Source organism: Gossypium hirsutum, chromosome A02, assembly GCF_007990345.1.
Source record: "Gossypium hirsutum isolate 1008001.06 chromosome A02, Gossypium_hirsutum_v2.1, whole genome shotgun sequence".
Classification (NCBI taxonomy): domain Eukaryota; kingdom Viridiplantae; phylum Streptophyta; class Magnoliopsida; order Malvales; family Malvaceae; genus Gossypium; species Gossypium hirsutum.
The window spans coordinates 33,021,543-33,046,551 of record NC_053425.1 but is presented as its reverse complement, the minus strand read 5'-3'; the positions used below and the strand labels follow the sequence as shown (position 1 = coordinate 33,046,551).

Genomic DNA, 25,009 nt, shown 5'->3' with positions numbered 1-25,009 from the left:
TCTTTCATTTATTTCATGTTTTGACCCCTAGATTTTCAAATTTCACAATTTAATCCTTAATACACTTTTTTTACCAAAAATCACTTAATTAAACATGATAATCTATCAACATATATTTATTTTTCATCATCAAACAACAAAAACCACAAGCTATCATCAATGGAAAATCATGAATACATCAATAAATTCAAAAATTCAAACATGGGCTAGCTAGTATTCGAAGCAACGATCTAAAAAACGTAAAAATTATCAAAAACTGAGCTGAACACATACCTTAATCAAGCTTGAACATTACCGAACCCTAGAAACTCATTTTCTTCTTCTTTTTCTCTTAATATTCAACTATTTGGATGATGATAACACCAAATTTTTATTTTGGTTTTATTAATGTTAACATAATAGCCATTTTACAATTTTAACCCTTAATAAAAACATTATAATTCACATAGCATAAGGCCATTAATGTCCATGCATATTTCTCATGGTTAAATTACATCATAAGGACCCCACATTATAAAAGCCATAACAATGTAGTACTTTAACAAATATCTAGCCACTTTTACATTTTGCACGATTAAGTCCTTTTATAAAATCGAGCACACAAATGATAAAATTTTCACATGAAATTTTCACACATATCACATATCATGTTGTAAACATAGAAAATAATATTAACATATTTTCTGACTCGAATTTGTAGTTCCGAAATCACTGTTCTGACTAGGGTCTAAACTGGGCTGTTACACCTTATATTCGGACCCATCGATCGGGTTGGGTATCGGGGTGTTACAGGGCCAGCTCAAGTGGGTCAAATGAGTCTCATATAATTAGTTATCCGCGACCTCTGACACTAATACAAAGTTGTGATTCTACGGTGGTTGCATACATTGGTACAAGTCTGGCCACATATTCAATAAATAAATTTTTTTGTCGTAATTAGAGTATCTACCTAGCTTAACAAATATAATTTTTAATTTAAAAATAATAAAATATATAAATTTTCACAAAATTATATATTTTTATAATTTATTTTGAATTTCTCTACTAATTAAATGACTGATTAATTAACTCTGATATTACCGTCAACAGGAGATTTTACATCGACATTGCTGCTTGATTTTTCTTTGTCAATGGCAACAAAAATTAGTTGAAGTAGATGATTGAGCCATTGCCATTAAAAGTGGTGTGTGGAAATTAAAGCATGGAACTATCAAAAGTCATCGCCAATCGATACTTTTGAAGGCACTTACACGTCGTCTCACATGGTGCTCAACATGTACTAAGTTAATTTTTTGCGAAGTGTATGTATGAACAATGTCAGCATTTTCACACGATGAGTGAAATTTAGAAGGCTAGACTTAGAACTCGACTCCCCAGTGATTCTCATTTTTATAATTCAACCAACACAGACGAGAGAAAGACAAGGTGGCGTTGCGGTCTTGATTTATAATTTAATTAATTGTGGATAACATCTATCTATAATATATATAAAAGCATGAGTTTGAAAAAAAAATTAATTTAATAAAAATATTTTTTTTTATTTTTCTATCATATTATTAGTTTGATATTTTAAAATAATTATAATATTTAATTTATAAATATTAATTAAATTGTAATATTTATATATTTAAAAAATAATTATAATTTAATAGAAATTGTGGTACCTATTCATTTAAAAATATAATTTAATTTATAATTATTACTTAAAATAATTTAGTTAAAGTAACTATAATTGAAGTAAAAGTTCAGGTAAATTTTTTTATAATTACAATCATTTTAAAAAGTGTTTTTTAATTTGTTATTAATTTTTGCTAATATTATTTTTTTATTATTTACAAATTAATAGAGTCGGTTTATTGAATATTAAGAAATTGAATAGTAAAAAGTGAAGAGTATCTTGATAACAGTACAATGTTTTAATTATGATTTAATTTTTTAATATTATTAAAAATTTATTGATATATTAATTTTTAATATGGTATTTGAAAATTTTTTAATTATATGTAAGTTATTAAATAAATTAACACATTTAAATTATATTTAATTATTAAAATAACAAATTAAAAATTAATTAAAATAAGATATTATTTAAAAATTAATTAAAAATTAAGCGCGTAAAATTACATGCAATAAATGTGCCATTAAAAATTAATTATATAAAAAAGAGACTCTTTTTAAATTCCTTTTTATTTTTTCTAAAACATTTTCATATTTGAAAATCAAATTAAATTTATATTAAATTGAAAATGGAATCAGTTTGAAAAAAATTATACTATTTTTTATCTCAAAAACTTGAACTAAAAACTTTATTTAAATAATATACATATTCTCATCGCTTAAAAACTTGAACTAAAAACTTTATTTAAATAATATACATATTCTCATCGCTTGATTTAGTCTATTTATCTTTCGCGTAATACATTGTCATTCAAAATAAAGTAAAGGATCGGAGGTTTGATGCAAATAGTTGAGCAATAAAATGAACGGATCATCTGTGCCAGGTCATGTCAATGTAATGAAATGAAAATGAAATTCATCTCAGTTGAATGAGCCAACGATAGGGCCCACTTAGAAGCATAGCACAGGGCCCATCAAGAAGCTCAAGGCATCGGGAGGAAATTGCCGTTGACTTCCTCCTCCAGTTCTTTTTTCATTAATTAATTTTCTATTGCTAGCTGTCATGATTTTTTGTTTTCACATTTGGTTAAAAGTTAAACATTATTTATTTCCCCTTCAATTTTATAAAAAAAAATTATTTTAATTTTTTATTTAATTTCTTTCTTTAAAATTGTGTTGTTTAACAAATTATTTTAAAGTAAATAAAAAAAATTAATCTTGGTTAACTTTCTTAATATGACATTCATATAGGGTGACAGTCTACATGTATTTCACAATAGTAATTAATTTATTCTTTTTAAAATTAAAAATATTAAAAATATTTTTTTAGAATTTTCATACTTTTTAAATTATTTAATAATTTTTATAATATTTTTAGATTTTTTAAAAATTTTAATTAATTATTGAGATGACATCTATGTGTATGCTAATTAAGATGTTAACTTTTCTATCTATATTGAAATAATTTGATAAATAATATTAATTTAAAAATTAAATAAAATGTTAAAATAAATTATTATGGCTTAGAAATTTTGTTTTGGTTTTTGAGTTGGAATTTTGATTTGTAAATTTGTAAGGATAAAAAGAAAATATAAAATTTATATTAATTAAAAGATAAATTTTTTATTAGGGGTGAGCAAAATTTTAATTCAAAAAATTCGATAAAAATTTTAAATTTTGAATTAAATAATTCGAGTTATTAGAGTTAATCAAGTTATTCGGATAAACTCGAATAAAAAATTAAGTTTTTCGGTTTAACTCGAATATAAATTACACAATTCGAGTTATTTGAAAATCCGAATAAGAAAAGACAAAACTACGTCGTTTTGGTAAATGTTTACTTTTTAAAAGTTAAAATTCAAAATAATTAAGTTAAAAGGCAAAACTATGTCGTTTCGTTTTGATAAATATTTACCCATTAAGTTAAAAGTCAAAATCATTATATTATTAATATAATTAAATAATCTTGTACTTCGTCTACGAGTTAAATAATTGATCCATCTAAATGTAACATTAAGTATAAATAATAAGATTTACTAACTCGACTCGATTTGACTCGAATTTTTTGACTTGATTTGATTTTATTAAAAAAATTAAAATTGAGTTCGATTGCTAAAATAGTATTTATTAACTCGATTAACTCGAAAAATTTTTACTTAATTTAATTCTACTCGATTAAATACACACCTCTATTTTTTATTTTTTATCACTCGATGATGTCTTGTTGATAAATTCTTTATTTAATTGGGGGGCGGGGGGTTTAAAAACATATTATTAAGGGTAAGCAAATTGAAGAAAAGAGTGTAAAATGGGAGGTTGAAATGAGAAATAAGTGACAGAAACAAGAGCGGGCAGGAGGATTGATTAGTATATAAAACCAAGGAAAAAGTCCAGACAAACACCAAGTCTCCATTACCCCCTTCTCCTCCACATCCCATCTACTTGGTTGCTTCGCCTCTCTTTCTTCTCTTCTTCCTCGAACCTCAAGAAAGCTTTTCTTTTTTCTTTTAAAGTCAATAATCCTTTTGTCTTGCTATATCTATTCAATCCCAAAGAAAAGATATCGAAATTGCAAAAAGAAAACAACAAGAGTTATCAGATCATATGGGGAACTGCTTTGGTACTCAAGTTGATCATCATAGCCACCCACCCACCCCAGGTACGTACAAACAAACTTGCATTGGAATTTCCGACAGCAGCAACCACCCCAACCAAACCAATTCATATGATTGAACACACATGCAGAAGATACGAAGAAGCTAAAGGACAGCAGCAAACAACATGGAGTGGTGCCACCTACAGGAAACAAAGAAAGCGGTGGCGGTGAAGGGAACGAGACAAGCAGTGGAAGAAGCAAGGAGGGCGAAGGAGGAGGAGTGCCAGCCAGTGGAAAGATTGTGAGCACCACCTTGAAAATATTCACTTTGGCAGAACTTAAGGCAGCCACCAGAAATTTCAGACCTGATACGGTGCTGGGTGAGGGAGGTTTCGGTAGAGTGTTCAAAGGTTGGGTTGATGATAAAACCTATGCTCCTTCTAAAGTCGGAGTTGGCATCGCTGTTGCCGTCAAGAAATCTAATCCCGATAGCTCTCAAGGCTTGCAAGAATGGCAGGTATTTTGCTCTTTTTTTTTTCTTTTAGTTCTTATTTCCCATTCATTCTTACAAACTTTTATCAACCATATTAATTTCATTTTAGGACTCTTATTAAGTTCATTTTTTCTTTACTTTTAGTACTTTTTTTAAAATAAATTTATTTTATTCTTAAGTTCGTGTATAATCAGAATAGTCATTATATGATTGAATGAAGAGGCGTAATTGATAATGTAAACACCGGCCAGCAGAATTATTTTGTTTTCCGAAATATACGGCGCCGTGTTATTTTATGTATACTTTTCCATGGTTTTTATAACTTGGCCTCTTTTCCCATGAGATAGTTGGAATTTTATTAATGTATGTATTCCCAGGTTCTCATTATCTACTTATTTATCAATGTTAGGTTTAGTTGGAGTATTTTTTTTTTACATGGCATAATCAATTCAACTAATAATATTTAGTCCACTCTTATAACTTATAACTTATTTTTAGCAAAAAGAAAAAACTTTTTCCTTTATTTTGAAACTTTTTTTACTATTTAGTTTTAAGTTTAAATTTGTAGAAACTTTTCTTTATTTTACATCTAATTATTGTAATATAGATAAGTTTTTTCTTTATATTATTACATTAGTAATCAAATGAGTAGTAAAACAACATCAAATTATGCACTGAAATTTGCAGTTTTATGTAAAGAAATGATTTTCAAGAATGGTTGCATATGATATGAATGCTTTGAGATTAAGTTGATTTAGGGAATAATATTGTGTGAGGACAGGCGGAGGTTAAATTCTTGGGCAAGTTCTGCCATCCAAATCTGGTAAAGCTGTTGGGATACTGTTGGGAGGAAAATCAGTTCCTCCTTGTCTACGAATACATGCAAAAGGGAAGCTTGGAAAACCACCTCTTTAGATGTAAGTAATTAAGGAAAAACACACATTGATCTATCATATTCATTAAACATGCTATTTTTCGAGAAGATTGAAGCTTATTTTATATGTAAACTCAATGCAGTAGGCGGAGCAGAGCCTCTTACATGGGAAACGCGGCTTAAAATAGCCATTGGGGCCGCCCAAGGCTTGGCTTTTTTGCATACATCAGAGAAGAGTGTAATCTACAGGGACTTTAAAGCCTCCAATATTTTGCTAGATGGGGTAAATAAATTTAAAGCCCTCCTCTGTCTCTTTCTTTTACATAATCATTTATTTGATTTTCTAACTTTATAAAAAATTAAATTTTCATTAAATTTTTATTTTTTTATATTTTAAATTTATATTATTTATCAAATCATTTCAAAATAAATAAAAAAGTAATATTTATTAAACTTTACTGATGTAATATATACATGATAATTTATATAGATGTCATATTAAAAATTAATTAATTTTTTAAAATTTTAAAAGAATTATAAAAACATACTTTTTAATGTTTTTAATTTTTAAAATTTTATTAATTGTTAATGTGATATACACTAATACATCACAACACCAATAAAATTAATAATTATTAACTTTTCCATTAATTTTACAATAAGTTAGATAAATAATAAAAATTTAAGAGCTATGAAAAATTAGATAAAACTTAAAATAATTGTATTTTCTATAAAATTAGGAAAAAATCATTATTACATTGTTTTTGGGGGACGGGTGGGGTTTGCTTTAGTTTTCTCATGTTACGATTGTGCTAATAATTTAGCTATTAAACAAGTTGATTGACCGCTTTTCAGGCCTACAATGCGAAACTTTCAGACTTCGGGTTGGCAAAATTGGGTCCTATAAATGGCAATTCGCATGTCACCACACGTGTTATGGGCACTTATGGTTATGCTGCTCCTGAATATGTTGCCACAGGTAAATTTACCAATCTTTCGCCCACATAGCATATTTAGAATGAATTCAAAGGTGGGGTAAAGAGAAGGGTTAATATATACTATGTAATTCTAATTAGTAATTTGTTTCTATGTGGTATTTGGATTTTTTTTTTGGACTTAATTGATATCTAATTTTAGAAATCGTAAGTTGATATAGTATTCTTTTTCTAAGTATGTGATTAATATCGTTAAAACATGTTAACGTGGTACGAATAACTAATAGAATGGTGATACATGGTGGCCTCACATCGTGTCATCATACTATTAGTCATCAATGTCACATTAGCACCACGCCAGCTTTTTAACAATATTAGTTGGGTACTTAAAAGAATTACTAAATTGACTTATGTTTAGGTATCAATTAGATTAAAAAAAATTAAATACCAAATATAGATATTTCTGTATATTATCCCTTCAAAAAAACAACGAAGACTGACAAAACATAACAAAATTTTATAGGCCATTTGTATGTTAAAAGTGATGTATATGGGTTTGGAGTTGTGCTGTTGGAGATGTTAACAGGCCTAAGGGCCCTGGATACAAATCGTCCCAGTGGTGAGCACAATTTGGTGGAATGGGCCAAACATTCACTGACTGAGAAGAGAAAGCTCAAGAAAATAATGGACCCAAGGCTAGAAGAACAATACCCAATCAAAGCTGCATTGCAAGCCGGTGAGCTTATTTTAAAGTGTCTGGAAGCTGATCCTAGAAACCGTCCATCCATGGAAGAGGTGTTAGAGACGTTACAAAAGATAAATGCAATCGATGAACAACCTAAAGAGAGTAAAGCTACCAAATCTAAGCTAAAGGTTAACAATCATCGGTCTCCAGTGCATTCTAAGCAAGGTGGTACCGGCAGTCGGAAGACAAATAATCATCGCCACTCTACAGCTAGGTCGCATAGATAATTAGCATTCCAGAGATGTGCATGTAACGCATTGTAATAATGATTGCTGCTGCTATTAGCAAGCAGCTTAATTTCATAGAATTTAGTTCCAATATATATATGTAACTCTTTTTTGGACTCGTATATAGGCAAGCGAAGGATATGTGAAATACAATTCCACTACAGGCGTTACTTGAGGCCAAGTTTTATGTCAAAGTGAAGCGCATGTATTATTGTTAACCATAATGGAAAATTTCATTTAAGTCTAATTCATATATCTCGGTAAACCATGTGATGCCGTATGATAATAAATTTGATGTTTTTATATCGTTTTAGGGTTTTTGATGAGGTGTTAACTTTTCATTCACTATTAATGCACTAATAATAGAACAAATATCAATCCATATTTAAATCTTGGGATTGAATAATCAAGAGCATACATGCAGGTAAATTTCAGAATATCAATAGAGAAAACTCAAAAATTGTGATTTGTGAATGATATTTGTGCTTTTATCTTTTTTTATGGGGTGGCATACATTTCTCTCTTGTACTACGAATTAAGAACAGAGCTGCTGACTGAGAGTGAGAGAAAATATTTGCCCACCTTGGTTAATGCTTTCCCTGCTTGCTTGGCTTCATGCTCTATTGTAATTTGTAATACATGTTAAATGGCATGGTTATAAAGAGTGACGTAAATTCGATTATAACACCATATATTATCTCTTACAATACTTAATAAGGCAAAAACACTAGACAATTGTTTACGCAATAAGATGACAACCACCTAAATCTACAAGCTCACATCCAAAGAATAGTGGTATTGCAACTATTTTCTAAGTGGAGGAGAGTTGTAACAGCTTGCCTGTCGAAGCCTTGGTATCTGGTTATTGCTTGGTGTGTCTTGGTAAAAACAAATGTAAATATGAGTAAGTAAAGTGTTTATTTTGACTAAGTATAGGATTCTTTGTATGCGCCACTTGGCGAACTCTTAGCTTTAGCGTAGACTTGTAGTTTGGTGAATTCTTCTGTTAAGTGTATGCCACCCAAATGCTTTGGCAAACTCGTTTGGTTTGCAATTGAATAGATTTGTTTATTATTTTAGTAAAGAAATTTAATTAGTTAAGTTGAGACTTAGTTAGAATGGAACTAAGCTACTATAGATGAAAAGACTTAAATTATTATAAGCGCATACGAATTGTGAAAAATAAAATAAAATAAAATAAAGAACACATGGATTTTTACGTGACAACCCTTTCGGGAAAAAAACCACGGGCAGAGGACAATAAAATTCACTATGTTGAATTTGAATAATTACAAGAGGAATAAACTATGTCTATTTATAGGCTTCTAAAGCCATATTCTAGTAAGACTAAAACACCTTATTCTAATCAATATAAAATAGATGGATTTTAATAAGGTTTAAAAAACCTTATTCTAAAAATAAAATAAAAGAAGTGTAGTTTTATATGGATTTTACTTTTATTTTATTTTACCACTGTATTTTATTTAAATAAGGATTCGGGTCATTTAATTCTAACAATCTCCACCTTGACACGAATTCTCAATGAACAAGTTCTTCATCGTAAACTCTCAACGAACAAGTTCTCCACCTCTTCCATAAAACCCCTTAAGGGTTTAACTTCAACAATGAACACCAACCAAGTCTAAGCAATGCTCAAACTTGGTTATAGGAAGTGACTTAGTCATCATATCTGCAGGATTTTCATGAGTACTAATTTTGCTCACAACAATATCACCACGAGCAATAATATCACGAACAAAATGATACCGAACATCAATGTGTTTTGTTCTCTCATGAAACATTTGATCTTTTGTAAGGAAGATTGCACTTTAACTATCACAAAATACTGTACTGATTTGAAGGTCTTCATTGAGTTCACTAAAGAGTCCCTTCAACCAAATAGCTTCTTTACAAGCCTCTGTAATCGCCATGTACTCAGCTTTAGTGGTAGACAAAGCAACTATAGTTTGCAAAGTTTCTTTCCAACTAATTGCACAACCTCCGATTGTAAAGACATAACCTGTGAGAGATCTTCTTCTATCAAGGTCTTCAGCAAAATCAGCATCAACATACCTAATGACTCAATCTCTAGTTCTTCCAAACTGTAAGCAAACATCAGTAGTACCTCGTAAGTATCTTAAAATCCACTGAACTGCTTTCCAGTATTCTTTACCGGGATTCGCCATGTATCTGCTAACTGCACTAACTGCATATGATAAATCTGAATGTGAACAAACCATAGCATACATGAGAGATCCCACTGCACTAGAGTACGGAACATGTGACATGTACTCAATCTCATCATCTGATTGTGGAGACAAAGCCGATGAAAGTTTGAAATGGGACACTAAAGGAGTACTAACAGGCTTAGCACTCTGCATATTGAACCTGCGAAGAACTTTCTCAAACCCCTTTTGACTTAGGTACAATTTACTTGCTTTTCTATCTCTGAGAATCTCTATACAAAGTATCTTCTTTGCTGGTCCCAAACCTTTCATCTCAAATTCTTCACTTAGTTAGGCTTTGACCTTTCTTATTTCTCATTTATCTTTGCTGCTATCAACATGTCATCAACATAAAGAAGTAGATACACGAAAGAACCATCACTGTTTTTCTTAAAGTAAACACAACTGTCAAAACTACTTCTTTTGAAATCATGAGAAGTCATAAAGGAATCAAACCTCTTATACCACTGTCTTGGTGACTATTTCAAATTGTAAAGGGACTTTTTCAGCAAGCAAACATAGTCCGCTTTTTCTAAGACTGTAAAACCCTCTGGTTGTTGCATGTAAATGTCCTCCTTAAGTTCTCCATGCAAAAATGCAGTTTTTACATCTAACTGCTCAACCTCCAAATCATGCACGGCCACAATACCAAGCAAAGCTTGAATCGAACTATGCTCCACAACTGGGGAGAACACATCTGTGAAGTCCACTCCTGGAATTTGGTTGTAACCCTTTGCAACAAGCCTTGCTTTATAAATGGGTTCTTCAACTTCTGGAGTCCCTTCTTTCTTTTTAAATACCCATTTACAACGAACAACCTTTTTACCTTTAGAAAGTTTCACAATATCCCATGTTCTGTTTTTTGTGAAGTGATTTCATCTCCTTTTGCATAGCAAACATCCACTTTTCGGGTTTTTTACTAATATAGTATAAAAAAATACTTACATGGTATAAGGAAAAAACTAATGACGAAAATGGTATGGCCAAGATGGTGTCGCCTATGGCAGTGGCGTCACCACCCTGGAAACTGACAAAAACAATAAAAAGAAACATAAACAGTAGAAAACTGAAAAAAAAAAGCTGAAGGGCACTACTAGTGGGCTTGCCACAGGTGGCATCGATGGTGCAAGCGCCAGAGGCGGCGCCGTGGAGAAAACCTATCATGCACGGGCGTTTTGGTTTTTCTGTGTTTGGTACCATATATTATGGTCCCCTACCTCATTTTGGAAAGAAAGAAGGAGAAGAAGAAAAGAAAGAAGAGAAGAAGAAAAGAAGAGAAGGAGAAGCAGACGACATTGGTGAGTGAAGAAAAAAGAAAAAGAAAAACAGAATGAGAAAAAGAGGGAGGGAAGGAAAAAGAAAGAAAAAGAAGGAAAAAAAGGGTAATTTTTTTTAAATAAGTAATTTATTTATTTTAGGTGTTATTATTATTATTGTTGATTGATTTTGATTTAATTTAGATTTAATTTATAAATTTAATTTTTTGCAAGGCATTATTTGGTTAAAAAAAGATATTAAGGTATGCTTGTATTTATTTTATATTTTCATTCATTCCTAATTTAGGTTTAATTTTTATTGAAGTAAAAAAGCCAATGTATGTTATGTGTAAATAACGTTTTATTATTATTATTTTATGTAATTTATTTGTGAAGTGTGTTTTAAGTTGATTAGATATATTTTTTATAAAATTTCTTTGGCATGTTATATTCTAATTATTTTAAATTTTTTTTTTATTTTTTATGTGATGGTGTTTTATACTATTTTACAAAAATAGTATAAAAAATAAAGTATTAAAAAATATCTTAATGAAAAAATAAAATACGAAAAGAAATAAAATATGAAAAAAATAATTTTTTGGGGGAAGTGGTGCTGGCGTTACATAAACAAGTATTAATAAAAATGAAACTCATACTAATGTACCTAATTCGAGACAACAACAAACACGACACTAAATACTATTTAACAATTTTTCCTTTTTCTACATTTATCGATCGATTGATTCGTCTATTAACCTATACGATAATTCATTTCAAATTATAATTTCTAAATACCTTATAACATCTTATTTAATGCATATGAACTCCAATTATCATTTTTCATAATTTCCCTAAAGTTTTCCATTTTATTCAATTTAGTCCCTAAAACTGTAACAAACATATTTTTCATATTAAGCCATAAACTTCAAAACTGAATTCATTCTCACCCCTTTATAGCTATCAAACATATAAAATTATAAGAATTTCATGCCAAATTCAACATATTATAATTTTAGTCATTCAACTCAAAACTAACCAAAGTCACTTTACAAAATAGTCCTATTTCATAATAAAGCTTCAAACCCAACCATTAACAACCCAAAAAGCTTTAACAACAACAATGCTAACTTTTCAAAACTTAGACAATATTACGAAATAGTCCATGAGCTAGCTAGATTAAGCTACAACAATCTCAAAAACATAAAATTTACGAAAAACAAACTTTGAATTCACTTACAGGCAAAGACTTAAGCTTGGTTGAACTTCCTAAGTCCAAAAATGGTGATTTTGGGTGGAAATAACAAGAAATGAAGATGACTTAAAATGTTATGTTTTTTACTTCTATTATTATTACTTTTAACATTATTTTTTTCATATAGTTTAATCAAAACCACCTAATGACCTTCCATTGTTACCACTATGGCATAATTGCCAATTAAACCCATCCAATTATGCTTTTAAACTCATTTAGCACAGATAAATCAATAGTGATTAACTTTTTCAATTTTTATGATTTAATCCATTTTCCTTAATTAACTATTCAAACGTCAAAATTACCAGACTAAACTTCAATATAACACTCTAATGACCTCGTAAATATTAAATTAATAATATTCAAGGACCCACTTATCTGAATTGTGATCTTGAAACCACTGTTTCCAACACCACTGAAAATGGGTTGTTACAACTCTTCCTTTAAAGGAAGTTTCATCCTTAAAGATATTACCAGAGAAAATTTTCGGATATTGTAATTTCATAGTTTCCTCTTATTTCAACGTGGCTTCCTTGATACTGTGACATTGGCAAAGAACTTTTACTAAAGCTATTAGTTTATTTATTAACTCTTAACTTCCCGAGCCAGAATTTTCATCGGTTCTTTGTTGTATGTCATATCAAGCTATAATTATATTTCAACTGGAAAAATCATGTGGGAAGGATCATATTTGTACCGTTGCAACATTAATACAAGAAAGAAATTATGAATCTTTTCAAGTTCTAATGGAAAAGCCAAACTATATGCTACCGACTTTATTCTCTCAAGAACCTCTTACGGACCAATGAACCTTGGACTGAGTTTTCCTTTTTGGCCAAAACGGATAATTTTCTTCCAAGATGATACTTTCAAGAATACCTTATCACCAACCTGAAATTCAATATCTTTTCTTTTTAAGTCAGCATACGATTTCCGATGATCCGACGCAACCTCCAAACAATCTCGAATTAAACGAACTTTGTCTTCAGTTTCTCTGATCAATTCTATTCTTATTAACTTTCTTTTGTTCAATTCTGACCAGTACAGTGAAGTTCTTCATTTTTTTCCGTATAAAGCTTCAAACAATGCCATTTTAACACTGGACTGATAGCTATTATTATAGGCAATCTTAGTCAATGATATATATTTCTCCCATCTGCCTTCAAATTTGAGAATACAACATTGTAACATATCCTTCAAGATCTAAATTACTCGTTCTAACTGTTTGTCTATTTGTGGGTGAAAATTTTCTTTGAAATTAAGTTTAGTGCCCAAAAAAGCCTCGTGCAGTTTATTCCAAAATCTAGAGGTAAATCTTGGATCTTTATTAGAAATATGGATAGTGGCACACCATGCAATCTAACAACCTCGAAGATGTACAACTTAGCTAGTTTCTCGAGTGAATAATCTATCTTGACAAGAATAAAATGTGGTGTTCTGTTAATATGTCTACAATTACCCAAACAAAATCTTTCTTTTTCTGTGTTAAAGATATACCTAATACAAAATTCATTGTAACTCATTTCCATTTCCACTCAGAAATCAGAATAGGTTGTAGAAACTCTAACGGAACTTGGTGTTCAGCTTTCACTTGTTGACACACTAAACATTTCGATACAAACTCAAAGATCTCACATTTCATTTCTGACCACCAATATATCAATTTCAGATCATAATAGATTTTATTACTGCTTTCGAATAAGCATTTGTAATACCAATATTGAATAATTAACTAATATTATTTAAATTTTTTTCAACAAATTAACAATACACAATAGTTTATTTTAGCATATTCATATTTTAAAATTACTACTTAACTATTTCATTTACAATTTTGATTGTAAAACTCGAAGAATTTATGGCTAGGCTAAAACCCCAAGGCTTAACCTCTGAGAGCACCCCTCTATAAGCATGTTACGGTTACCAATCCATTTTTCTTTTATGTTGGCAAAGTCAGGCTTAGTCCTCTACTCGATTTCTAATGGAAATCTTATCCTGCAATTAATCAGACCATTTATAATTTCATTTGAATTTAAAAAGATTCTAAATAACATATATATAAATCAAAATTCAAAGCTAAGGGATTGAAGGTTTAAAAGAATTTTTCATTCCCTGGTTAACCTTGCCATTTAGCAGATTATATTGATGAGGCATTTACCATCAATTTTTTCCCTGCAGCCTATAGTTGACTAACTTCTCTTCCATCTGTAGTATACACCAATTTTCTTCAGAGTAGAGATTTTGTTGATTGGAACTGGTCGCTTCCAGTTGCTTAGTTAAAATCATTCCCATAAGCTCGCTCAACTAAATTTCTTTCCTCCACAACCATGAAAGGGAGACCCACTATCGGTCATTGCTTATCAGACCTTTATTTTCTTGGGTTTCAATTTCTTATCCTCTCTATTTCGTAATAGACTGTTCGCTCTAGGTTAATCCTTGACAGACTCCTTCCTTTGCCAACCCAAACAACTTAGCCCAGTATAACCTCGACAGACATAACCACCCTTAATTTCCCCTATGTTCGCGGACCCCTAAGTCCTGGTCCTAGGGTGAATACATCCTCTTGTTCAATCTACCTTGGAATCCAATCAACTTAGCGATCCTTGCCAACTTCTATCACCGAGCCAAGAACTTACACCTTATAAAATCTCGAGTTCACTTTACCAGTTGAGTCCTTATGATTTGTCTTTCACTTTTTCTTCCCACGTTAATTATCCTCATGGATGTTATCCCACCTTTTGTCCTGGCAAATTCCCCTTGTTTACTGTCCTAACAGACTATCTTGTTTTAATTATCCTGGTAGACTATCCCATTTTATTTTCCTGATAAACTATCTCATGTTTATTGTCCCAACAGACAATCTATGAAATCATGGAGTCTTTCAGCTATGGTTATAAACGTCATATTCTCATGTTTACTGTCCTGATAAACTATCAAAGGATATCATAGTGTCTTTCAACAATTGTCTTACACACTTCTATCATGATACCATAACATCTTTCAACTATGGTCTTACCCGTTTATGATGCCATAAGATCTTTCAGCTATAGTTTTACTCATTTATGATGCCATAAGATCTTTCAGCTATGGCCTTACTCATTTATGACGCTATAAAATCTTTCAGCTATGTTCTTACTCATATTTGGCATATAGCCTCTGATCGGACCCATGGCCAAGCCATGATCTTTCTATTTACTTCTCCCATTGCATTCTATCTATTCCTCCATTTCACCATTCCTAACCTTGATGCTTGAACACTGCAGTGTCCCCTCTACAAGGCCTAGAGCTTCGCGCATCATAGTTTGCACTCAATAATACTGTATGGTGGTATCTAATAAGATCATTCATTTACCCAATCCTAACTTAATCTAACCCATCATTTTTTCCCACTATCTAAATCACACAATACACGCATTTCACTTACATACCAGCATAGAGTCCGCTATCTATTAAAATATGTAATCATGACTATTTCATACAGATTGTATTATCTCTAGGTAGATACTCATATACCATGCAAATTCAACCATTCATAGCATATGAAATCAGTAGAGATCATTCATCATTTAGAAAATGGAGTACAGAAACTCACATCACTTCCTTATCCTTAACAACTTTCCAGGTAATTTTTCCCTTTTCTTTTCTTTAGTTCCACTTTGTATTATTATGTTCGGGTTTGCACTGTCATCTAATGAATTGGCCAGGGGTTCTCATCCTCAGAATTAGAGAGATTCTCTAAGAAATTCTATCATTAGGAATGATGGTAATTCCTATCTCTCAAGAACTAGTACTTTTTCGAGATGCCTTTGCATATGTTTTCCATTTCTCCAATAGAAATGATAAACTATCTGGTAGCTCATGGTATTCATTTTCCCAACTTTGCGTATCAATTTGATATCATGACAGTGGAGAGGCACTTGAGCGATTTTAATGAGGGTTTTATCCTAGCCCTTTATACGTCGGAAGTTGGTTTTCATCTCCCCTTATATCCATTTTTTATTGGTGTGCTCAAAGAGTATGGGATTTCACTAGGGAAATTGTCTAGTTTATCCTAGTGGACCTTGATGGTGTATTTTCTACACTATAGCAGCCATAGTGAGCCACCCGTTCTCAGTGTATTCCAACACTTTTACTGATTGAAGGTTTTGACCCAAAGACCTTCAACTGGTATGGTTTACTTCAGTTTTCACCAAGTTCACGAAACTTTTCTTAAAGATTGGGCTCTTGAACTTCATCTAGACTACAGTAAATTTATTTTGGTGAGAAACAGACTCCCTAAGGATTTTGAATTTCTCATGAAATGTTCCATTCCCACCGAATCTACCTGCTGCCAATCTTAGCCTTTAGACATGAAAATCGCTGTAGCGCAAATAGGTAGATTGAGTCCAAGGTAGATTCTAGAGTTAAGAAGACTCATTACTATTAGGAATGTCTTTCGCTATTTCTGAAAGGGAAGGAGCCCAAATAGTTTGTGTGCACCCCGATTGTTATCTCAGTCTAGACCTTGGCATAGTTCAGTCTGCTGAAAAGACGTGGTCGTTTAGTGCTAACAGCTAATTATCTCGGGCTCTTGTGGGAAGATGGAGGGATGCCTTTGGTTTCTTCTATACTATGTGTAATATTCCACCCTGCCACTAGCTTACCTCATATTCGGGGTTCAGGGGTAAGTCTTCAGGTAGGGACTTAATTAAAAATGCTTCTAACCCTATTACTCATCTTGCAAGTGCTACTTATTTCTCGCCCCTGATACCCCTATTCCAACCAAAAGTCATTGATATTGAGGCCATGTTCAAAATTTCACAAAAAAACAATGGATGTGGTTGCTTCAAGTACACGAGCTAGTAATAATAGCTGTAAAAGGTCGAGAGCTGAAATGGGGTCCTCTAGTTAATGGCATCAGGTCACCTCCTCACCAACCTAGCAAAAGTTTGGTCTTTCCAAAGGGTGAATTCCTTGCTCCTCTATTAGTACCCACTGCATCACTCCCATCATCTATTTCTCCAGTACGTTCTTTGTCCCTACCTCCGGCTCTTCTTGAACCTTATGTTGATCCACCAATGGCACAAACCTACCTGCTAACACTTCAGTTCCCCGCGCTTCCCTTATTGGTTCCATCACTTATACTCCCCCTTTGGGGGTAGTCCAAACCTTCTTCCCTTGGCGAAATCATCTCCACACAGGCAGTATCCTTTTTTTTTCCTTTTCTTGTCCAACAATGTCAGGACTAGGAGCTGTCCTCAAAATTGAAGGAGTTAACCTACCCTTCTTCCTCTTCTTCTAGAGTCATAAGCCTAATTTTAGTGAGTTGGTGGGTTCCTATTTCATGCTATCAGGAGAGAATACCCTCACAAACTGGGCTCTCTTACAAGCTTGTGTTGAAACTGAGGCCAAATAGGTCGAGTCAGAAAGGGCCCTTCTCTCTAGTAAGCAATCTCTTGCCTTACTCTGCTAGTCACATAAGGCTTTTATTGAGCAGATTAGTGAGCTTACTAAATCTATCTCCATCTGGGAAACCAAGTACCAATCCTTAGGGACAAGAGCAAGGGAGCTGAAGCAAAGAGTTCCCCAATTGGAGACCCGTGAGCAATAATATCTCGCTAATATAGAGCGCATCCAGAAGAAAAATGCGGAGGCATTGGTGAAATATAAGGAGAATACTGAATAGTGCATTCAATATTTTTTGCCTGGGCTAAGGGCTAACTTAATACTGCAAGCACAGGTTGCCACAGGTCCTTTTAACCTAAGTCAAGTAAACTTTGATTGCCTTCGCCAATTTACAAACACTAACCTCAACTTTAACATTTATAGCTCTTTAAGAGTGAGCTAGGAAGAATTTTGGAGGGAATGTAGGGAGTTTCAGAAACTCTTTTACAACCAAAACATGAATGTATCCAACCTTGATTCTTCAGAAGAGTTTATTCTAAGGGAGAATTGAAATGCTTACATGTTTTGTAATCATTTCCTTAAAATATCAATGGAAATTTATTTCTTTTACTTTTTTCTCTTTATCACTCATGCTTTGTCTCTCATTTCTTTTCCTCAGCCTTGATACACTAAATATTGGTCTTCATAATTTGTGCAACTACATCCACTCCTTTATTATTCGTTAGTCCCATATAATGACACAATGGACACAAAAAAATTATTATAACAAGCTTATAGAGCTATATATCGCCTTCCTAAGTCCAAAGGATTGACTGAACCAAAGCTCTAATACCAGAAAAAATTGTAACACCTATACCCGACCCGCTCTCTGAGTCTAGGTCCCTGATGTTACAAATTTTGAATAATTGACTAACATTATTTATTTTGGCTAAGTCAGGCTTATTCCTTTGCTTAATTTCCGATGGCAACCTTATTTTGAAATTAGGCGGACCATTTATAAGCTTAATTGAATTTAGTGAGATTCTCTATAACAAAAATATATATCAAAATTCAAAGCTAAGGGATTGAAGGTTTAAAGGAATTTTCCACTCCCTAGTCAACCCTAGTGATTTTTCACAAATTGATGTGGCCAATTAGCTTTCTCAGTATACCTAAAGAGTTTTTTCTTAAGCAAAATAAACGTTTTTTTGCATAGTTTTTCATAAATTTTAGATTTTAAGTTAATAATTGAAAATGTCTTATTTTTGCTTATTTTTTAGACCTAAATTGGCCAATTGTGCCATGGGGAACCTAACAAGTTGATTGAATGTTGTAGGGATTCGATGATGGCCTGAATGTGAAGAAAACATCACCTAGAAAAGGGATATCGCGATATCGAAGATGGAAGTCGTGATACCCTTGACAATGCCAAAATAATGAGAATAGAGAGAACCTATTATAGTATTGCGATAACAAGGAGGGTATCGTTATACTGAGATCCAAAAAGTCCTAAATTTCAATACTGAACTAGGTATTATGATATCCAAGCCTGACACAACAAAAAATGACTGTAGGGTAGTTTTTGTTCAACGGCCACACCAATCAAAATTAGGTGCCTAGGGACATTTTGGTACAAAATTTAGGGTTAAAACCATCTATTTAAAGCCATTTTTGGCTGAATGAAAATGGAGAGCTTTTCACTTTTGTTTTCCATCATCTTTTTCCTTAGTTTTAAGTTAAGGTTAGGGTTTTTTTCCTTTTCTTTTTCTTTTCATTTTTAGTTTAGATTTTCTCTTTTCTTTATAGGTTAGATTTTAGTTTTGTTGTTTACTTTCTTCCTTATTGTTAAATATTTTGTAAAAAAGAATAGACAAACTCTTAGGCTTCAATGGAACTTCATCAATTGAATGAGCATTTTCTTAAACCCTTTGCTTTCATTTTATGCTTACAATATGTTTGATAAATTTTTTTTTTAGGATTTGAGTTTGAGTATTTGCTAAATTTGTTGGATGGTTGCTTGTTTGGTTGTTTGTTAGCTTAAGTTTATATCTATTCTTGATTGATTGGTTGTTTTATTATATCGAAATGCTTAATATGCTAGAATTGACACATCTAGCGGAAAACCTAGATAAATGAGACTGAGAAGAGACTTTATCCTTAGATAGTTCAAAATGATTGTGCTGAGTAGTGAGACTGGGAGGTAATTTATATGCCTAGGTTGATGTGATCTCAATCGCATCATGTTGTGGCACCACTCGTTGCTATCATGATTGGCCTAAACACGAGGGCCCCAAGTGCAAGATGAAGCTCAATCTCAGCTCAACAAGCTCAATCTTAGTTTTTCCCAACTCGATTTAGCTCACATGAGCTTAATTTAGCTCGTTTGAGCTCAATTTAGCTTACTTTAGCTCGTTTGAGCTTGGCTTAAGTTTATTTCAACTCATTTATTTTAATGTCTGAATAAATTAAGTAATTTATTAATTTAGCTTAAATTACTACAGCTCATAATTATGTTTTGACTTATTACATGTTTTAAATGTGTCTTGGCCGAATTTAATATGTCTTGTTAAGACTTTATTAAATTTGTCTAATTTAATTTATGTTTAATTAGTGTGTCTAAATTATATTAATGTTTGTTCAGCTGAATTTTATGTGATTTAATTTTGGTTCATGTGTTTTTGTAGGTGAGCTAAATTTGGAGAGTAATTAAACAAGGTTCATGCATGATAGGTTTAAATGTATGGGAGTGTGCATGCACAATTGAGGTTCAATGGATGGCATTTAAAGGAGCACATGCATTTGGGACGTTCATGCAAGAGGGAGTTGCTGAAAGTTCATGTATTTGAAGATTCATGGATCATATTTATGGGGGAAAATACATGGGACGTTTCATGCAAGATTCATGCATTTTCAAGATGACCATTCAAGTATTTTAGGCACATTAATGCCTTATTCAGCCAAGGGAGATGTAGGATCATTAAAGAGCTGCACATTCATAGAATTATAGAGATTCTTCAAGGCTAAGGATGCATGAATGCATCAAGTGAAGCATCATGATGGTTCGGCCAATTCATGTACCATCTTCAAGCATGAACTGGATTTTAATGCTATTTGTGTGAACATGTTAAATACCTGTGTGAACAGAATTTAAGTTAGTGTGAACAACATAGATGCCGAATATCAATAGGCATTTTAGGCTTATAAATAGCTTACTTGTTTATTGTAAAAGGTTACAGAATTTGATTATTAAACTTAATAGAACTTTTGTTCTTGTGAGGTTACCTCCTCTCTTCTTTCGTTCGAGTCTCGAAGCGACTTATCTAGCTTGCTAGTGGCGTCCATCCAAACTCAATTGAACTTATCACCAAACCGGTGTGGCGTTCAACCATATTTTTATACCTTTGGTTCTTACCTCTATATAGGTATTGGGTCAAGGTTCGCTTCTATCCTTCATCAAATTTCACCTTAAGCAATATAAGACTCTGGCAATACTTTTTAGTATTGAACATTCTTGACGTTTAAGTTTTATTTTCCATCTCCATCAATTACCTTTTTCTAACCTACCTTGTTTCTATTCTAAACCGAATTTATCAACACCAAACCACTCATCTAAACCCTCTCAAAGCTTCCGCAACCCTTAGCCTAAATCATCCAATTTTGACAACTCCAACTACTCCTCGTAGACGATCGGGCAACTTTGTGAAACGACTCGATTAACCTGGCCGGATCACATCATAGGTGAAACCGAGAGGTAATCTTAGGTGGTATCTTTTAGTCTAGGATGAGATTTCTAACTAAAAGTGGAAAGCAATAAAATTGGTATACGTTCATTCATTTAAATAGCACTCAACTAATCAATCGCCCATCATTTAATCATTTACATTATCTAAAACATTATGAAGAAAGTTTAGTTTAGTTAGTTTAATTAATTGTTTAATTTTAGTTTATAGAAAATTTTATTTGGACTTGCACTAATAATTTTCGACCCAATTAGATTAGTAATTCCTTAACTTATAATTAACTTGATAAACACATTTACCCACTTGAAAATCCTTTGGGTTTGACCCCTTGCAATAATTTGTGTTTCACCAGAACTATTAATATTACAACTGATACTATTTATTTGCATTTAAACCCCTCCTTAATTATTTTATAAAATCATTTGTTTTACATGCACAAGGACACTCGGTCACCTGACATTTAGCAGATTATATTGACAAGGCCTTTGCCTTCCTGTTTTTTTTCCCTTTAACCCACAGTTGACTAACTTCTCTTCCATTTGTAGTATAAACCAATTTTCTTCAGAGTAGAGATTCTCTAGGTCCACAGACCTAGATGCATCTCAACTAAATTTCTTTCATCCACAACTATGAATGGGAGACACAATATCGGTCATTGCTTGTCAGGCCTTTATTTTCTCGGGTTCAATTTCTTATCCTCCCTATTTCCTGGTGGACTATTTGCTCCCGGTTAGTCCTTGACAGACTCTTTCCTTTGCCAACTAGGACAGCTTTGCCCCGTATAACCTCTACGGACATAACCGCCCTTAATTTTCCCTTATGTCTGCAGACCCTTAAGTACCGATCCTAGGATGAATACATCCTCTTGTTCAATCTGCATTAAAATCCACTCCATTTGGCGATCCTTGCCAACCTCTATCACAAAGCCAAGAATTTACACATTATAAACTCTTGAGTTCACCTTACCAGCTGAATCTTCATGATGCCATAACTGAGTTATTATCTTTTACTCTTTCTACCCACGCTAATTGTCCTAATAGATGTTATCCCGCATTCCATCCTGGCAAATTTCCCTGTGTTTACTGTCTCAATGGACTATCTACGATTCTATGGCATCTTTAGATTACGGTCTTACACAACATAGCCTCGTGTTTACTATCCCAATGGACTATCAAAAGATGTCATAGCGTCTTTCAGCAATGGTCTTACATTCTTCTATCATGATGTCATAACGTCTTTTAGCTAAGGTCTTACTCATTTATGATGCCATAATATATTTCAGTTATGGTCTTACTCATTTATGATTCCATAACATCTTTTAGTTATGGTCTTACTCATGTTTGGCGTATAGCCTCCGATCGGACCCATGGCTTAGCCATGATCTTTCTATTTACTTCTCACATTGCATTCCGTCCATTCTTCCATTTCACCATTCCTAACTTTGATGCTCGAACACTGTAGTGTCCCCTACGTAAGGCTTAGAGCTTCGTGCATCATGATTTGCACTCAATAATACCGTATGGCGGCATCTAATAAGATCACTCATTTACCCAATCCTAACTTAATCTAACCCATCGATTTTTCCCATTGTCTAAACCATATGATACATGCATTTCACTTACATACCAGCATAGAGTGCGTTATCTATTAAAACATGTAATCGTGACTATTTCATGCACATTGAACTATCTTTGGGCGGGCACTCATATACCATGAAAATTCTAACCATTCATAGCATACACAATCAATAGAGATCATTCATCATTTCAAAAATCGAGTATAGAAACTTACTGTAACAGCCCGATTCAGACCCTAATCAGAATGGTGGTTTCGAGATCACGAATCCAAGTTAGAAAAATATTTTAAAAATATTTTCTGTGTTTATTTTGTGTGAATTTATATCTGTTAAATTTTCGTGATTTAATTTTATTGTTTGGGTGTCCGATTAAATAAAAGGAATTAATCGTATAAAATGAAAATTTAGGGGTTATTTCTAAAAGGGGTTGAATTGTTAGTGGCTTTCTAAATTGAAGCCTTAAAGTGGTAATTATGCCATTATTAATATATGTGGAAGGTATTAGGCTTATTATATAAAGTTTTCATAATAATTCATTAAGGTTAAATTGGTAAATTAAACTTTAAGTTATAATATGCTATAATATTTATAATAAAACATAGAACAAAGGTAATATATGTGTTATTATCATTGTTCTTGCCGAAACCAAATAAAAGAAAAAAGAAACTAGGGTTCGGTTGCTTTCCAAGCTCAATCAAGGTAAGAGTTTAGCTCGGTTTTTGATAATTTTATGTTTTTGAGATCGTTGCTTCAAGTACTACAAAACCCATGCTTGAATTTTTTTATTTTGGTGAATATTTTGAGTTATGCCATTGTTGAGAGCTTTTGATTTTTGTTGTTTGATGATGAAATATGATATGTTTTAGATTAACTTATTTTGCATTGGAATTTTTGATGATTTTGAGCAATTAGGACTAAATTGCAAAAATAATAATTTGAGGGACTAAAATGTGAAATAAATGAATTATATGGGCTTGTATGGATATGGGTAATATTTGGCCTAGCTTGGGTATGGAGAAATTTCGTGTATTTTGTGTTTTGTGCAATAAGGACTAAATTGTAAAAATTGTAAATGTCAGGGGTAAAATGGTAATTTTCCCATTTATGTGTTTTTGGACTAAATTGAATGAAAATATGTTTGAATGAGCTTAATTTGAATATGTCTAGATCAAGAACCAAAGAAATCGAATTTGGATCAGGGAAAAACGAAAGTTGTCTACTAGCAGCTCCGTTCCGTTTTATATCGTCCGAGGTAAGTTTATAGGTAAATAGACATGCTTAATTGTAGTTAAATACTAGATATATATGTTGTTATGATATGTATGAATATTTATATGCTATGACCGAATATGAAAAGGCTTGGCTATTATATTTTCGAATTCGTTTCGACCGAGTTACGATGTTCGAAAGCCCCGTATGAACCTTAGGAATAGTTACGATACATATCTCATGACATAGGATTCCGATATATGTGTGCGAGTAAGACCATGGCATCGATATGTGACTTCGATATATGTGTGCGAGTAAGACCCTGTCTGGGACAGTGGCATCGATATGTGGTTACATGTAAGACCATGTCTGGAACGTTGGCATTGTAGGATATATGTGTGATTATTCGAGTGTCCTACCGAATTCTGAATGGTTCATCAAGCAAAGGTAAATTGAGATCGAATGTGTAAAACAAGCTATATGTCAGGTATGAAATAACTTGTTACTTATTTAAGGTAAGGTAAGTAAGTACCTTAGTTATTTATTGTAAATCTTGTAAGGGTGCAAATGAAGAATACATATATATGTGTGTGTGTGTGTGTGTGTGTGTGTGTGTGTGTGTGTGTGATTTGTGTATTTGACTTTGTGAATGAGAAACTTGTATATCATGAATAATCCATAAATATGCGCATATATGATTAGGTATTTTTGGTTACATAATTAGTATATGTATATGTTGAATCATTTTGATACATGGGCATATCTACTTAAGTGAATTTGGACTAAGTTTATTTATGTATATTTGGCTTTGGAGGTTGGTTAATATTATGCTAAAGTGAATGTGCGAGTATTCGGCCAAGTGGATAAATTGTTTATAAATGTCTTAATTATCTCATTTGT

The 25,009-nt window shown here is 32.3% G+C and overlaps 1 protein-coding gene across 2 annotated transcripts; it reads left to right on the top strand.

Annotated features, from left to right (window-relative positions):
- Nucleotides 1–3,913: 3,913 nt before the first annotated feature.
- LOC107962868 (probable serine/threonine-protein kinase PIX13) lies at nt 3,914–7,668 on the top strand. 2 transcript variants are annotated; one of them, XM_016899422.2, is made up of 6 exons: nt 3,914–4,276; nt 4,363–4,730; nt 5,488–5,623; nt 5,724–5,863; nt 6,436–6,559; nt 7,039–7,668. In XM_016899422.2, the coding sequence occupies exons 1-6, from the start codon at nt 4,222–4,224 to the stop codon at nt 7,485–7,487; spliced, it is 1,272 nt and encodes a 423-aa protein (XP_016754911.1). In that variant the 5' UTR covers nt 3,914–4,221; the 3' UTR covers nt 7,488–7,668. The 2 variants fall into 2 exon arrangements, with proteins under 2 accessions (XP_016754911.1, XP_016754913.1); XM_016899424.2 differs by having other exon boundaries at nt 3,950–4,276; nt 4,366–4,730.
- Nucleotides 7,669–25,009: the final 17,341 nt, after the last annotated feature.

Bases quoted from the DNA above. Each gene is read 5' to 3' on its own strand.
- LOC107962868 (XM_016899422.2), top strand. From the start codon at position 4,222: ATGGGGAACTGCTTTGGTACTCAAGTTGATCATCATAGCCACCCACCC. The intron at 4,277-4,362 runs GTACGTACAAAC...ACACACATGCAG, and splicing joins TAGCCACCCACCCACCCCAG to AAGATACGAAGAAGCTAAAG. The intron at 6,560-7,038 runs GTAAATTTACCA...AAAATTTTATAG, and splicing joins TCCTGAATATGTTGCCACAG to GCCATTTGTATGTTAAAAGT.